Genomic DNA, 13060 nt, shown 5'->3' with positions numbered 1-13060 from the left:
ACCTAATCTATGAAAATTCTTGTCCTTTTCCTGGTTACCCCTGTATTGGTTTTTTCTGCTTAACTCATCACGCCATGCACCTGTTCCTTTAATGTTATATAACAATCTCTATAACAATAAAGCCTAAATCAAACTCGGAGAGTTCGGTCAGACCCACAGAGGCTGGCTGTTCTCCGGCATCCAACCGGGAGTCTGACTCTTCATTCGTCACCTGCGCCGTCCACCCTTCGGGGACCCTGAACCCTGCCGAGGCTGGACCCCGGCCCTTGTCTACCTACAAACCATCACACGGAGTCCCTTCTGATTTCTCCTCCCAGAAAAATACATCTGTGCACTAATGTCGGTGTTCTGTCTGTGAAAATGGCTTAGGCCACAGACAGGGAGAAAGTGTTTACAAATCACTTGTTTTAGAATTTACATAAGAGCTCTGGCTGGTGTAGCTCAGTTGATTGAGTGCAGGCCTGCGAACCAGAGGATCATGGTTCAATTCTCAGTCAGGGCACATGCCTGGGTGGCAGGCCAGTTCCCAGCAGGGGATGCACAGAGGCAACCACACATTGATATTTCTCTCCCTCTCTCCTTCCCTTCCCCTCTAAAAATAAATGAATACAATCTTTATAAAAAAGAATATACATAAGAATCCTCAAACTCAACAATAAGATAAAAATAACTCAATAAAAATGGATGAAAATTCTTAACCGATTCTTCACCAAAGAACTACAGCAGCCCTGGGTGGGTGGCTCAGTTGGTTGGAATGCTGGCCCCAGGCACCAAAAGGGCGCGGCTTCGCTGCCTGGTCAGGGCACATTCCTGGGCACAGTGTCTGACCCCCGATCCAGGTGCCCATGGGAAGCAACCAACCGACTTTTCTCTCTCACATCAATGTTTCTCTCCCTTTTTCTCTCTCTGAAAGCAATCGGGAAAAAAGTCCAGGCGGGAGGGGAAAAATGTCCTTCAGTGAGAATTAAAAAAAGGAAAACAAAAAAAAGTTTTATTCAAGGAAGGGGCACCAAACCCAGAGTCTCAGGTGAGTTGTTGCTCTCAGACCTGGCTCCCTGATGGCTTCTAGGGGACAGGTTACATAGGGGACTGAGGGGCTTAGGGCCAAGGCCTCCCCTGATTGGTCAGCCAGCACTCAGGTGATGGGAACTGATCAGGACATCGGGTCCTATGTCAGCAATGTGGCCGCTCTGTCTCATTTCACATGTTCAGTCCACTGCTCTCCCCAGAGTCTAAACCTTCACGAGCACGTATTTGAACACATCAGGCGTTCAAGCACTTCCATCTCTGCAGACGCCTGTCACAGCCCTCAGTGTTGCCACAGGTGGCCTGGCTCCCACAGACCTGGCTCCCGGAGACTGGATGTCCGTCACCTCGTCTCGGGCAGCCCTGGCCTCCCCCGTCACCTGGGTCCCCCGTGTTCTTCCTTCCTTTGGCTTTACTGCCTCGTGTTCCCACTTCACCTGACAGTATTTTCCAAAGGAGAACATGGAAACTTAGCCACTAAAACTGTAAGCACACGAGGAAACTTAAGTCTACCTTAACCCTTAGGGACATCTTCACCCGATATAGAGCTCTGTGTTGGAAATATTTTTTTCTTCAGAAACTGGAAGGGATTGCTTCAATGTCTCCTCGTCTCCAGGGCCACATGTGCTGCCCCTTGAAGTTTTCCAAATCTCTTCCACCCTGTTTCTGAAATTCTGTTGCGATGGTCCCAGCAGGTCTGCTCTGCAGATTACACTTGACCCTCTATGCAGATGTCATGGTGTCACTGCCTGAGACACGTTAAGCGATCCTCTGTCCATAGTCACCATCATTCTAGGGGTTGGAGCACCTAGGTACATGCGATCCTTTTGCTTTTATAGAACCGTAATTCAAGGAACATTCTTCTATTTGTATATAGATGGGGACATGTGTGATTATCTCCTTAGGATAAATTCCCCAAAGAGGAATTTCTGTGTCAAAATGTCAGCACATTTAAATTGCTGAGACCTTTTACAAAAGCGTCCTTCAGGACTTTTGTCCCAATTTTTAATTCCTTCAATCTTTACATCAGAATGTGGTCCCCACCCTCGGGCTGATCAGCTCATCATTTGCTTTCATCTTTGCCAAAACAATAGGTTTTTATTTTACTTCCTATTTTTCTCAATATACATTCTTATTTTTATTTAGCCGTATTTGTTACAAATATAGTTGTTTGACATTTGCATTTCTCCTTTTCCAAACTGTTTTCTAATATTCTTTATTTTTGAGTGGGCTGTTGATATATTTAAATATTGAACTTAAGAACGAAGGAGAAGCATCCCCGAACATTAGAATTTGTCTGGCACTTAGAGCAAGGCCCCGTGTTGCCGGGAGCCGGCCTGGGGCTCACTGCCAGGCCGGGGTATTCTCTGGTTGGACACGTGGTCTCACAGAACATCAGCATCAGACAAGGACACCCCGAGACCACGGCCACGTGAGACAGACCAACCCCACCCTGCGTGTTGTCTCTGCACAGACAGAAACGAGACCCGGGGCAGCTCACTCGCTACCAAGCAGCTCCCGGGCCTGGGAACAGGAGGGAAGGCAGCGTCTTTCCTGTCGCCCCCCACCCTCGCTCCTGTCTGCCTCATCCAGTCACCTTCCGTCTGGGACATAAATACACAAGATGCTGCTGCACAACAAACAGAATGAGGTTTCTTCGGGTCTGGTGCCTTCAGACACACACTGTTCCCAGTTCCAAACAGGAAACACCTCCTCCCTCCCAGACTGAGGACACTCTCTGACACCTCATTTCCAGGGGCTGAGCTTTTTCTGGAAGAACCCAGAGCAATGCCTTCAGCAGAGTGTGGGGAGGCAGGGCTCCCACCTCAGGGGGAGGGGTTCTAGGAAGTGAGAGGGTGCAAAGGATGGGGTCAGTGGGAAGACTCCACTGGTTTATGCAGAACAACCATTCTCAAAGTGGGCTCTGTGGAACCCTTGAGGTTTCTAAGACCCTTTCATGGGATCTGTGAGATCAAGACTATTTTCACAAGATTAGAAACATCCTTTGCCTTTTCACCCTGCAGACTTTTTCACAAACTTAGCAAGAACGGAGGCTGGGGCACCCGCTGCAGTAGCAGGCATTCCTCACCACCACCCCTCACGGACTAGAACACAAACCAGTGTCACTGCAGAACGACACGGTTGGAGGATGGAAAAACATTACCTTGACTCAATTATCTCCCTTAAATCGACTTCTTTAAAAATCTTAGTTTCCAGTCAAGATGGCTATGAAGGTAAATGCAGTACTTTCATGACCCTGTAACTACATCAAAATCACAACTACACTACAGACAACCATCATTCAGAACCGTGATCTTCGTCCAGGTGACAAGCCCGAGTTACAGCAGTGAGTTGATCATGCTGGACAGACTTTACTTCCAGTGGATGAGAGCTTGCAGTTATGCCCACCACGGAAGTTACTGCACATCCCCCTCACTGATGTCCCTGCTCATCTCTCAGATGAGATCCCTCTGGAACCAAACTAAAGCAGCAGCATCGATAGGAGTTTCCTGTACAGCACTCCTGGGAACCCGGAGGTGGTCAGTCAGCACAACACAACTGTCCTCATGGTGTAAAGGGGGTGACAGGTGCAGGGGTTAAGGTGGTCACACCGAGTTAAAGTGACATCGGGTGCAGAGAGCAAACAACAGGCTGAGTCATGTTGAGTGTGATGAGAGGTCAGTAAAGTGTCAGCGGAATGAGGAACATAAATGGTTAAATGTGGGTCCTGAACCCCTCCCTCTCTAAGTAGCAAAGAGGAAGCAGAGCTGGCCCTCCTTCCGGAAAAGGCAGGGAGTTTTCCTTGTGGGAGGGTCCGTCAAAGTTCCCGCCTGACTCTGCCCCGGATGCCATTGGCTGAACGAACTCTGGAACAGCAATTCAGCATCACGCTACTTCTCAGTAGCGTCACGCTACTGAGACCCGGAACTCAGTCTCCCGTGACTCCTGATTGCTGGTGATGGCGCAGATCATACTCCTGCTGCTCTCCGGAGCCTTGACCCTGACCGTGACCCGGTCCGGTGAGTGCGGGGTCGGGAGGGCACGGCCTCTGCGGGGTGGGAGCGAGTGGACTCGGCGCGGGGCGCGGGGCGCCGAACCCTGTCCACAACCAGTGGTTTCCTTCTCCGCGCCCCGCCCCCAGCCCCGTGGCCCCCTGCCGGACCCGCCACTGGGCGAACCAAGGACGCGCGTCCTCCCAGCTCCCAGGTCCCCACAGCCTGAGCTATTTCCATGCCGCCATATACGAACCGAGCCGCGGGAAGAACCGGTACATCGTCGTCGGATACGTGGACCACACGGAGATCCTGCGGTTCGACAGCGACGGCGTGAACCCGAAGATGGAGCCGCGGGTGCCGTGGCTGGAGCAGGCGTGGGCGGAACAGGAGGACCCAGATTTTTGGGAGGAGCAGACGGTAGAAATGAAGCATATTCCGCGCGTGACCAGACTGAACCTGAAGAAGCTGCATGCCCACTATAACCAGAGCGAGGACGGTGAGCCACGTGCACCGGGGTCCGGGCACGACCCCCTTCCCCGTGGACAGGCTGGGGTCACCCCGAGACTTTGTGTCTGCACCACACCCCCAGGCTGCGGTGTAGGAATAGTGGGACTACGTGAGGCGGTGATGACCTTAGGGGCGGGTGGGGTCAGGGTCTCATACCCTCCAGGAAATGACCGGCTGCTTGGTGGGGTCAGACGGGCGCTTCCTCCGCGGGTACAGTCAGTTCGCCTACGAGGGCACCGACTACTTGGTCCTGAACGAGGACCTGCGCTCCTGGACCGCACGCAGCCTCCAAAATGGACCAGGTCACCGGGAGCACCTTGATCCCTGGTCCCAGGTCCCTGACACAGAGGGCAGGAGGTTCTTCCTGGAGGTCATGTGTGTGAACCGGCTCCTGCTGGTCCTGAAGAAGGGGAAGGAGACGCTGCTCCGAGCAGGTACCAGGACGCGGGCCTCCCCAGGAGGGGATCTGTGGGCTGGGGCGGCTTCCTACAAGGAGAGGAGGGGAATGGGGCAGTGTCAGAATGTCCCTCCTGCTCGGGAGAGGGAAGAGACCCCCAGGTTTCCTTACTCTGTGACTCACCCGTGGGCCCAGATTCCTCTAAAGGACAGTAAGGGGCCCAGCCTCTCCCTGAAACACTCACAGTGGGTCCCTCACACCCTGCAGCACCTGGGGCACCAGGAACCTCTCCCTGGTTCTGGGGCTGAGACCGTCTCTGGAGGCCTGACTCCGGGTTTGCTGAGTCATCAGCCTCCACCTGAGTCTGTGTCTCCCCTTACAGACCTGGACACTCCTACCCTAGGTTCTCACCCTGATCCTGGAACTTTTTAGGAAATAGGAGATTATCCCAGATGCCTCTATCCAGGCTGGTGTCTGGGTGGTGCACTCCCTTCCCCCACCCCCACTGTCCTGTCCACTCTCAGGGTGGTCACATGGGCACTGCTGGAGTGTCCCATGACCATGCAGAGTCCCTGAATTTTCTCACCCTACCCCAGACCCTCCAAACACACACATGACCCACCACCCCATCTCTGACCACGAGGTCACCCTGAAGTGCTAGGCCCTGGGCTTCTACCCTGCTGGCATCACCCTGACCTGGCAGCGTGATGGGGAGGACCTGACCCAGGACATGGAGCTTGTGGACACCAGGCCTGCAGGGGATGGAACCTTCCAGAAGTGGGCAGCTGTGGCCGTGTCCCCTGGAGAGGAGCAGAGATACACGTGCCATGTGCAGCACCAGGGGCTGCCTGAGCCCCTGACCCTGAGATGGGGTGAGGAGGTGGCGTGGGCACAGAGGCTCTCCTCAGGGTGTCCCTGAGCAGGGTCAGGACTCTGGCCTGAGGTTGACCTCTCACCTTCCCCTCAGAGACCCCGCTCCTCAGACCACCATGACCATCGTGGTCATCGCTGCTGCCCTTGGTGTCCTTGGAGCTGTGGCTGCTGGAGCTGTGATGTGGAGGAGGACGTGCTCAGGTGGGCAAGGGGTGGGGCTGAGTTCCCTGTCCCCCTGGGGGTCAAGCCCAGGTGGAGGTGTGCTCTGCCTGGTTAATGGTCAAGGTGTCCCCACACAGGTGCTTCTCCATCTGGGGCCTGTTTCCTAACACTGACTCTTCCCATGAGGCCCGTGGGAAACTAAAGGACATTTATCAGCTGATGATACTAGTGATGGGGACTGATGCAGGTGTCACAGGTCATAGCAAGAGATACCTGCTGAGAACAGACCTCCAGGCAGGCAGTTGGTTCAGTCCACACACTAGTACTTCCCCATATTTCCTGATCCCACCCTGGGTGTTCAGTCACAGTTCTGGAACCTTCCCTATGCTTCAAAAGTGTGGGGCTCCTTTAGGGTCACGGGAACCAGCCTTCCCCCTGACTTCTCACAGAGCATTTTCTTCTCATAGGCGGAAGCAGGAAGAGCTACACTCAGGCTGCCTGTGAGTCTGGGTGTTGGGGAGGATACGACTGGGACCCTTGGGAGAGTGTGGGCTGGAGTCTGTGAGGGGGGCTCCCCCACCCCGTAACTCTGCTCTGTGTCTTCCCCAGGCAGTGACAGTGCCCAGGGCTCTGAGGTGTCTCTCAGAGTTCTCAATGGTGAGACCCTGAGGGAAGGAAGTGGGGGATATGGGGTCCTAGGGTCACAAATGGGTTTGGGGATTCTCAGCAAGGGACATTCTGAGCATGTGGTGGCTGTGAGGGAATGTGGCACTTCTGAGACTGACCTGAATTTGTTCATGACATCTCTCCTTCCCACTGTGACAGAGCTGCCTTGTCCGGGACTTGGTGCTGAAACAGTCACTGCAACCTCCCCCTGGGACTTACCGGATCCCTGACTACAGTTTCTGCACCCGGCATCAAAACGTGTCCATGTTCTTATCAGCACAGTGAGGAGCTGGTGCCCAGGCCACCCTCCCCACAGGGACCTGTGTCCTCTCCCCTGGGGACTGTCCTGCCCTAGCAGAGCTGGGGGAGCTCATCCCCATCAGGGTGCTCACTTCCTATTCCTTTGAGTTTTAATGTTCATTTCCCAGTTGGAAATCAGAATCTGGGTATGAACTGTATTTTTAGATCCTTCCCATAGAGGGTCAATGGGTTAAATGAAGGAGAAGAACCTACAATGGGAGAGAAGACATCAATGACTGAGAGCCTGGGAACCTTCCAGAATCTGGGCGCTGAGTCTGTTGCAGGTGGGGGCGGGGACGGCTGTGAGGAGCAGGGCGCAGCCCAGTCAGGCTCCGTGTGCTGTGGGCTCGGAGGTGATCATTCCTCCTCTGGGTCATCTTTGTTACTCCTTTGTCCTGGCCACTTCCAAAGAACCTCCTCCCACCAGGACCTGGAATCCCAGGGCCTTGAGTGCCACCTTGTGGTGGTTCCAGGACTGTGCTCAGTGGGGGCTTCCTGTGGCCTTGTCAGCCTGGGCTCAGGCTGGGTCTGGCATTCAGCCCCTGTCTTTGGGATATTTGTTCTTTCTTTGTTTTTGTAGATATTGTACCTATCCTTGGTGTTTTTTACATTAAATCGATGCGGTGTTAATTAAATTATTACGGTGTTTTTTAATTGTTCAATTACTGGTGTCCCACATTTTCCCTTGCTGCTGCCTTCTGCCCTGCCCACTCCCCAAAATTATTATTGTGGGTTTTCTTTTTTTAAGTTTACTGTGGTTGGAGCATCATCCCAATATTCTAAGACTGCAGATTTGACCCCTTGTCAGGGGCCATAGAGAGTCAACCAATGACTGAATAAGTGGGGCAACCAATCGATGTCTCTCTCTCTCTTCCCCATCCCCGTCTCCCTCGGACTCTCTCTGAAAGCCATAAATGGCTTTTTGAAAAAGAAAGTGCGGCCCCACGCAAGTCGGTGGTAGGCGGTGAGGCCCTGGCAGGTGCTCAGACCAAGAAGGGAGGCCTTGGTGCACAGGCTGAGAGTCTTGCAGACGGGGCTGCAGCCAAAGCCCGGCCCTCCCCTCCCCCACCAGAGCTCTGGCTCCCCGCCCCCGGGGGCGTCCTTCTATCCACCGCCCTTTGCCCACCCCCGCGCCCCTCCGCACCAGATGAAGTCAGTGCACAGGACCTCGGCCTCCCCCCAGGAGGTGGGGATGACAGCCCGGCAGCTCGCCCACCTGTGTTGAGTTACACACTGTGCTTTGGCCTGGGTCAGTCCCAGGTGTCCCCAGGGACCACGCGTCACAGCGCTGACAAGTCCCAGGTAGGATGTGTAGGCTGGTGGAGCACAAGAGCTCAGACACGAGGGGACGGGGCCTCTGACTCTGTGGTAGGACAGCAGGGCTGTGCCCAGGGTCCCCCGTGTCCCTCTTCTCCAGGAGCCACTGGCAGTGGTGTGTCCCAGGGGTGGGGAGCAGCAAAGGTCCCCCACGGAGCCGCACACAGGAGAGATGGAGTGACTGACCTGTGCGGTTCGAGTCTCAGACAGGGTGGGTGAGTGCGGGGTGTCAGCGGGGCTGCAGAAAGTCACTGCTCCACTGAACAGGCAACAGGACACCAACAGCAAAGGGGTGTGTTCAGTTTCACCCTCAAAATCCAGCTCAGGCGTTGTCATCTTGTGGTTTTGTCTTGATGTCACGTTCACTGTCCTCACAGTCTGTCCCCAGAGTCTCCAGGGTGCTTCACCTGCACAGACACCACCAGAGGCTGCAGCCCATTCAGACCCCGCAGCCGCCCTTCAGACACCAGAGCCTCCCACACCGTCCCGATGCTCGAGGGCCCCTGTGTCACTTTCTATGAGCTCGATTCCATTTTTACTTCTTACACCGCTCCCCTTGTAGATTTTGGTCTGTGGTCGATGCAGGAGGCTCAGGTGCTGGTTTCCTGTTCACCCACTGTCGGCCCCTCCCTGCTGGTCCTCAGGTCCCTAGAACTCCCGGATGTGCTGTTGTGGTGTCCAAACCACAGTTGAGACGATTAATATGCAGCCCAGAGCTTCAATAGTAACCATATCTCCTCTGTTTGGGAATTATGTCTTCAGTACCATTTATTGAGTAAAATCTGTCATGACCTTAGAAGCTGAATTTGACACTGGAACCTCACTGAAAGGTCTTCAAGTCAATCCAGAATATGATGAGTTCGATAAAGATCCACAAAATTATAGAGCAATTGTGCCCCCACTGGCCAGGGCAGCCATTGAAGGGAATCTCCTGTCTTCAGGAAAATTGCAGTGTTTCCAGAAATTTCATTTGGATGTTAGGGTGCGTGATACCTGTCCCCAACATGATGCTGTCCCCACAATGAAGACAATCCTAGGAGGTGGAGATGTGCTTTCTCCATTATTTTATGTCTATATTTTTTCATCTCTCTCTCCTTTGCCAGCATGATACACATAAAATAAAAGTTGTTCCAATAAGGTGCTACTTTCGACATGGGAAGATTTTTAAAAATTCTCACTTGAGGATATGTTTACCGATTTGAGAGAGAGAGGGGAGGAGAAAAGGAGGGAGAGGGAGGGAGGGAGGGAGGGAGATTCCCTAGTTGCCTCCAGTCTGGGCCTGGGTGGAGGACCACACCCACAACTGAGGTAAGTGCCCTGACTGAGTCTCGGACCCACAACCTTCTGGTGTAGGGAGGACGCTCCAGTGAACTGAACCACCCACCAGAGCTGAAGTTTTGTTTTATTTTACACAGTCAACCTTTCGTGAAGTTCGTTGATTGACTGGATGCAGCACTATTAAAATGCCTCAAAGCTGCCATTTATTGATTTGTTAATAGAATTTTTAGTTTAGTTTATGAAATATAGAAGTGGGGACTTTGTTTTCTCTTTGTGCTTTATTTTTTCCTTTTGGGGCAATCAGGTGTTTTAAATATTTTATGTAAGTTATTGGTGTTAAATTATATCTATCAGAGTGGGTGTTGTAGCCATTTAAAATGCTTTTCCAAGGTAGCCCAGTGTAGTTAAAACCACTGTTGACCAGCCCTGGCAGGTGTAGCTCAGTAGATTGAGCGAGGGCCTGTGAACCACAGGATGGCGGTTCGATTCCCAGTCAGGGCACATGCCTGGGTGGCAGGCCAGTTCCCAGCAGGGGACTCACGAGAGGCAACCATACATTGATATTTCTCTCCTTCTCTCCTTCCCTTCCTCTCTAAAGGTAAATAAATAAAAAATCTTTAAAAAAGGAATAATGAATTATTTTTAAAAAACTATTGTTGACCATTTGAAAGAACATTTAAGAATTCTACCTTAGTGCAATTTTGTATACCTCCTCAGACGCTTTGAGAGACTGATTTTGTGTATTTTTATTCTATGTTAATTACCCACAAGAAATATAATTCCTTCCATCATGAGCTGGTTAGCTCTTCCAGAAAATAAAAAATGGATTAGAAGTGTAGATTACCCATGTATCGCCAGGATGGCCAACTCTGTAAATTATCACATTTCATGGAAATGTGCTATTCATATATACTATAAAGAACTTTCCTTAGCTTTCTTTGAGTGCAGGACTTCTCTAGGTGATGTGTTTCCATGTTTATTCACATAAAAATTACCTTTATTTCACCCACAGTTTCTCATAAAATTGTACAAACCACTTTCACTTTCAAAAGCCAGTAAAATGTCACCAACAAGAAAAAAAATCTACTTAGCGCCAAGAAACCGCAAGTTAAAAATGTAACAATGCAATGGCCACAAATGATTTTTACTTATAAAATGCTTGATTTGAAATCATTTCCAATACACGTCATGTCCCCCTGAGCCAGGTACTACAACTGGCAACGCTTTGCTGTATTTGACTTGTCCACAGTTGCTCTGAAAATAGTCCTCATTATGAGCCTGCTCTCCTCCACCTGACAGCGCCGCGGGTGCATATCTGACACCCCGTGGGGCGGTGTCCCACAGGCAGGGACACAGCACCCGCAGGCCCTGCGAGGCGACTCCAGCGCTCTATCTACACGTTTGTCCAGGCGTTGCCCGCTGCTTCAAAACACCTCCTTTTCTTCCCTCGTTGAGTGCTCCCGCCAGGAATACATGCTGCGTTTAGTTTGGGGGGCTCCTTCTTCTTCTTTAGGGGCCGCCTGGAGGAAGTGAGGGGCCTCCGCAGTTCCCCGTCTTCCCACAGTCACACAGTCCTGGCTGCACCAGGTGCACACGACCCTCCGTGTGAACACTGGCCACTGGATCTTCGTCCAGGTGACAAGCCCGAGGTAGAGCAGTGAGTTCAGCTCGCTGGGCAGACTTTACTTCCAGTCCATGAGCGCTCTCGATTCTGTCCACCACGGAAGTTACTGCACATCCCCCTCTCAGTGATGTCCCTGCTCATCTCTCAGATGAGATCCCGCTGGAACCAAACTCAAGCAGCAGCATCAATAGGAGTTTCCTGTACATCACACCTGGGAACCCGGAGGTGGTCAGTCAGCACAACACAGCTGTCCTCACGGTGCCAAGGGGGTGACAGGTGCAGGGTTAAGGCGGTCACCCCGAGTTACAGTGAATCGCGTGCAGAGAGCACCTCGCTTCCTAAGAAGCCAAACAACAGTCAGAGACGTGTTGAGTGTGATGAGAGGTCGGCAGAGTCACCGCAGAAAGCAGGCGAACAGAGGAGGGTAAAGAAGAATCCACAACTACTTCCTCTGTCTGTTTACTCAGCCAGGCTACAGCAAGCGGTCCGAAAACGGTGGGGGGCGGGGTGCGCACCGAGGGTACTTTCTGCAGGAAGAGGGCTGGGCAGAGTCCCAGGTTCCCAGACCTCAATACTCAAGTTCTTACCAAGAACTTGCAGACCAAGTTCTTACCCCCACTGGGTAAACGCGCTAAAGAGCAGCTGGTCGGCGTCACCGTGGTTCCGGGTATAAACTCTCACCGAAGGAACTCACCTCCCCAGAGGTTCAAATTTGGGTCATGGCGCCCGGAGACCTGCTCCTGCTGCTCTCGGGGGCCCTGGCCCTGACCGAGACCTGGGCGGGTGAGTGCGGGGTCAGGAGGGGGCGGCCTCTGCGGGGCAGGGCCGTGGCGACTCTGCCGGGGCGCAGGACCCCTGGCCCACACCCCAGACGCCCCACGCCCGCCTCGGCCCCTGGCCTCCCCTTTCCCCGGCCCGCTGAGCTCAACGACTGCCCCCTATTCCTTCCTCCCCGACCGCTGCCCCTGCCGGCCCGCGCCCAGGCCCGCACAGCCTGAGATACTTGCACACCGCCGAGTCCGGACCCGGCCGTGGAGAGCACCGGTACAACGGCGTCATCTACGTGGACCACACGGAGATCGCGCGGTTCCACAGAGACACTGGGAGTTCCAGGCTGGAGCCGCGGGTGCCGTGGATGGAGCAGCGGTGGGTGCAGCAGGAGGGCGCACGGTTTTGGGAGGAGCAGACGCGGGAAATGCAGCACAACGCACAGCGGAGCAGAGCGAACCTGAACCAGCTGCGCGCGCACGGCCACCAGAGCGCACACGGTGAGACCCGCGCATACCGGCCCGGGCACCTCCCCCATCCCCATGGACGGGCCGGGGTCGCCCCGAAACTGTGGGACCCGCCGGTGTCCCGACCACGGAACAGCCCCGGGAGTATTCTCACTTGGATTCATTTCAGTTTAGGGTTAGTCACCAGGGCAGTGGGGCGGGCGGGACTGTCCTACCTGCCTGGGTAAGTAGCCTGTGCTGACTGCGGGGCGGGGTCAGGGGCTCACACTTGGCAGGAAATGACCGGCTGCGACCTGGGGTCAGACGGGCGCTTCCTGCGCGGGTTCAGTCAGTTCGCCTACGAGGGCACCGACTTCCTCGCCCTGAACCGGGACCTACGATCCTGGACCGCGGCCTCGGGGATCAGCGGGAGCGACGTTGTGCGGGTCCCTGACGCGGACGTTCGGAGGGTCTTTCTGGAGGACACGTGTGTGCGTCGCCTCCACCTGTTCCTGGAGAAGGGGAAGGAGACCCTGCTCCGAGCAGGTACCAGGGTACAGGACTCCCCGAGGAGGGGATCTGTGGGCTGGGGCGGCTTCCTACAAGGAGAGGACGGAAATGGGGCAGTGTCAGAATGTCCGTCCTGCCCGGGAGAGGGAAGAGTCCCCCAGGTGTCCTCATTCTGTGACTCCCCCGAGGG

General features: G+C 53.8%; 2 protein-coding genes across 2 annotated transcripts; both read left to right on the top strand.

The window, feature by feature from the left end:
• The first annotated feature begins 3948 nt into the window (after positions 1–3948).
• On the top strand, positions 3949–7589 carry LOC118984920 (patr class I histocompatibility antigen, A-108 alpha chain-like). Its single transcript, XM_037043123.1, is given in 6 exon segments — positions 3949–4046; positions 4234–4518; positions 4676–4963; positions 5523–5798; positions 5896–6011; positions 6436–7589. Coding segments are annotated over 6 exon segments (1056 nt in total). The 5' UTR covers positions 3949–3985; the 3' UTR covers positions 6466–7589.
• Positions 7590–11829: 4240 nt separating this feature from the next.
• Positions 11830–12628, top strand: LOC118984919 (patr class I histocompatibility antigen, A-108 alpha chain-like). Its single transcript, XM_037043122.1, has 2 exons — positions 11830–11929; positions 12130–12628. The coding sequence occupies exons 1-2, from the start codon at positions 11866–11868 to the stop codon at positions 12606–12608; spliced, it is 543 nt and encodes a 180-aa protein (XP_036899017.1). The 5' UTR covers positions 11830–11865; the 3' UTR covers positions 12609–12628.
• The last annotated feature ends 432 nt before the right edge of the window (positions 12629–13060 follow it).

Source organism: Sturnira hondurensis, unplaced genomic scaffold (assembly GCF_014824575.4).
Source record: "Sturnira hondurensis isolate 20B ecotype Veracruz unplaced genomic scaffold, ASM1482457v3 Scaffold0003915, whole genome shotgun sequence".
NCBI classification, from domain to species: domain Eukaryota; kingdom Metazoa; phylum Chordata; class Mammalia; order Chiroptera; family Phyllostomidae; genus Sturnira; species Sturnira hondurensis.
This window is presented reverse-complemented; position numbering and strand designations above follow the sequence as displayed.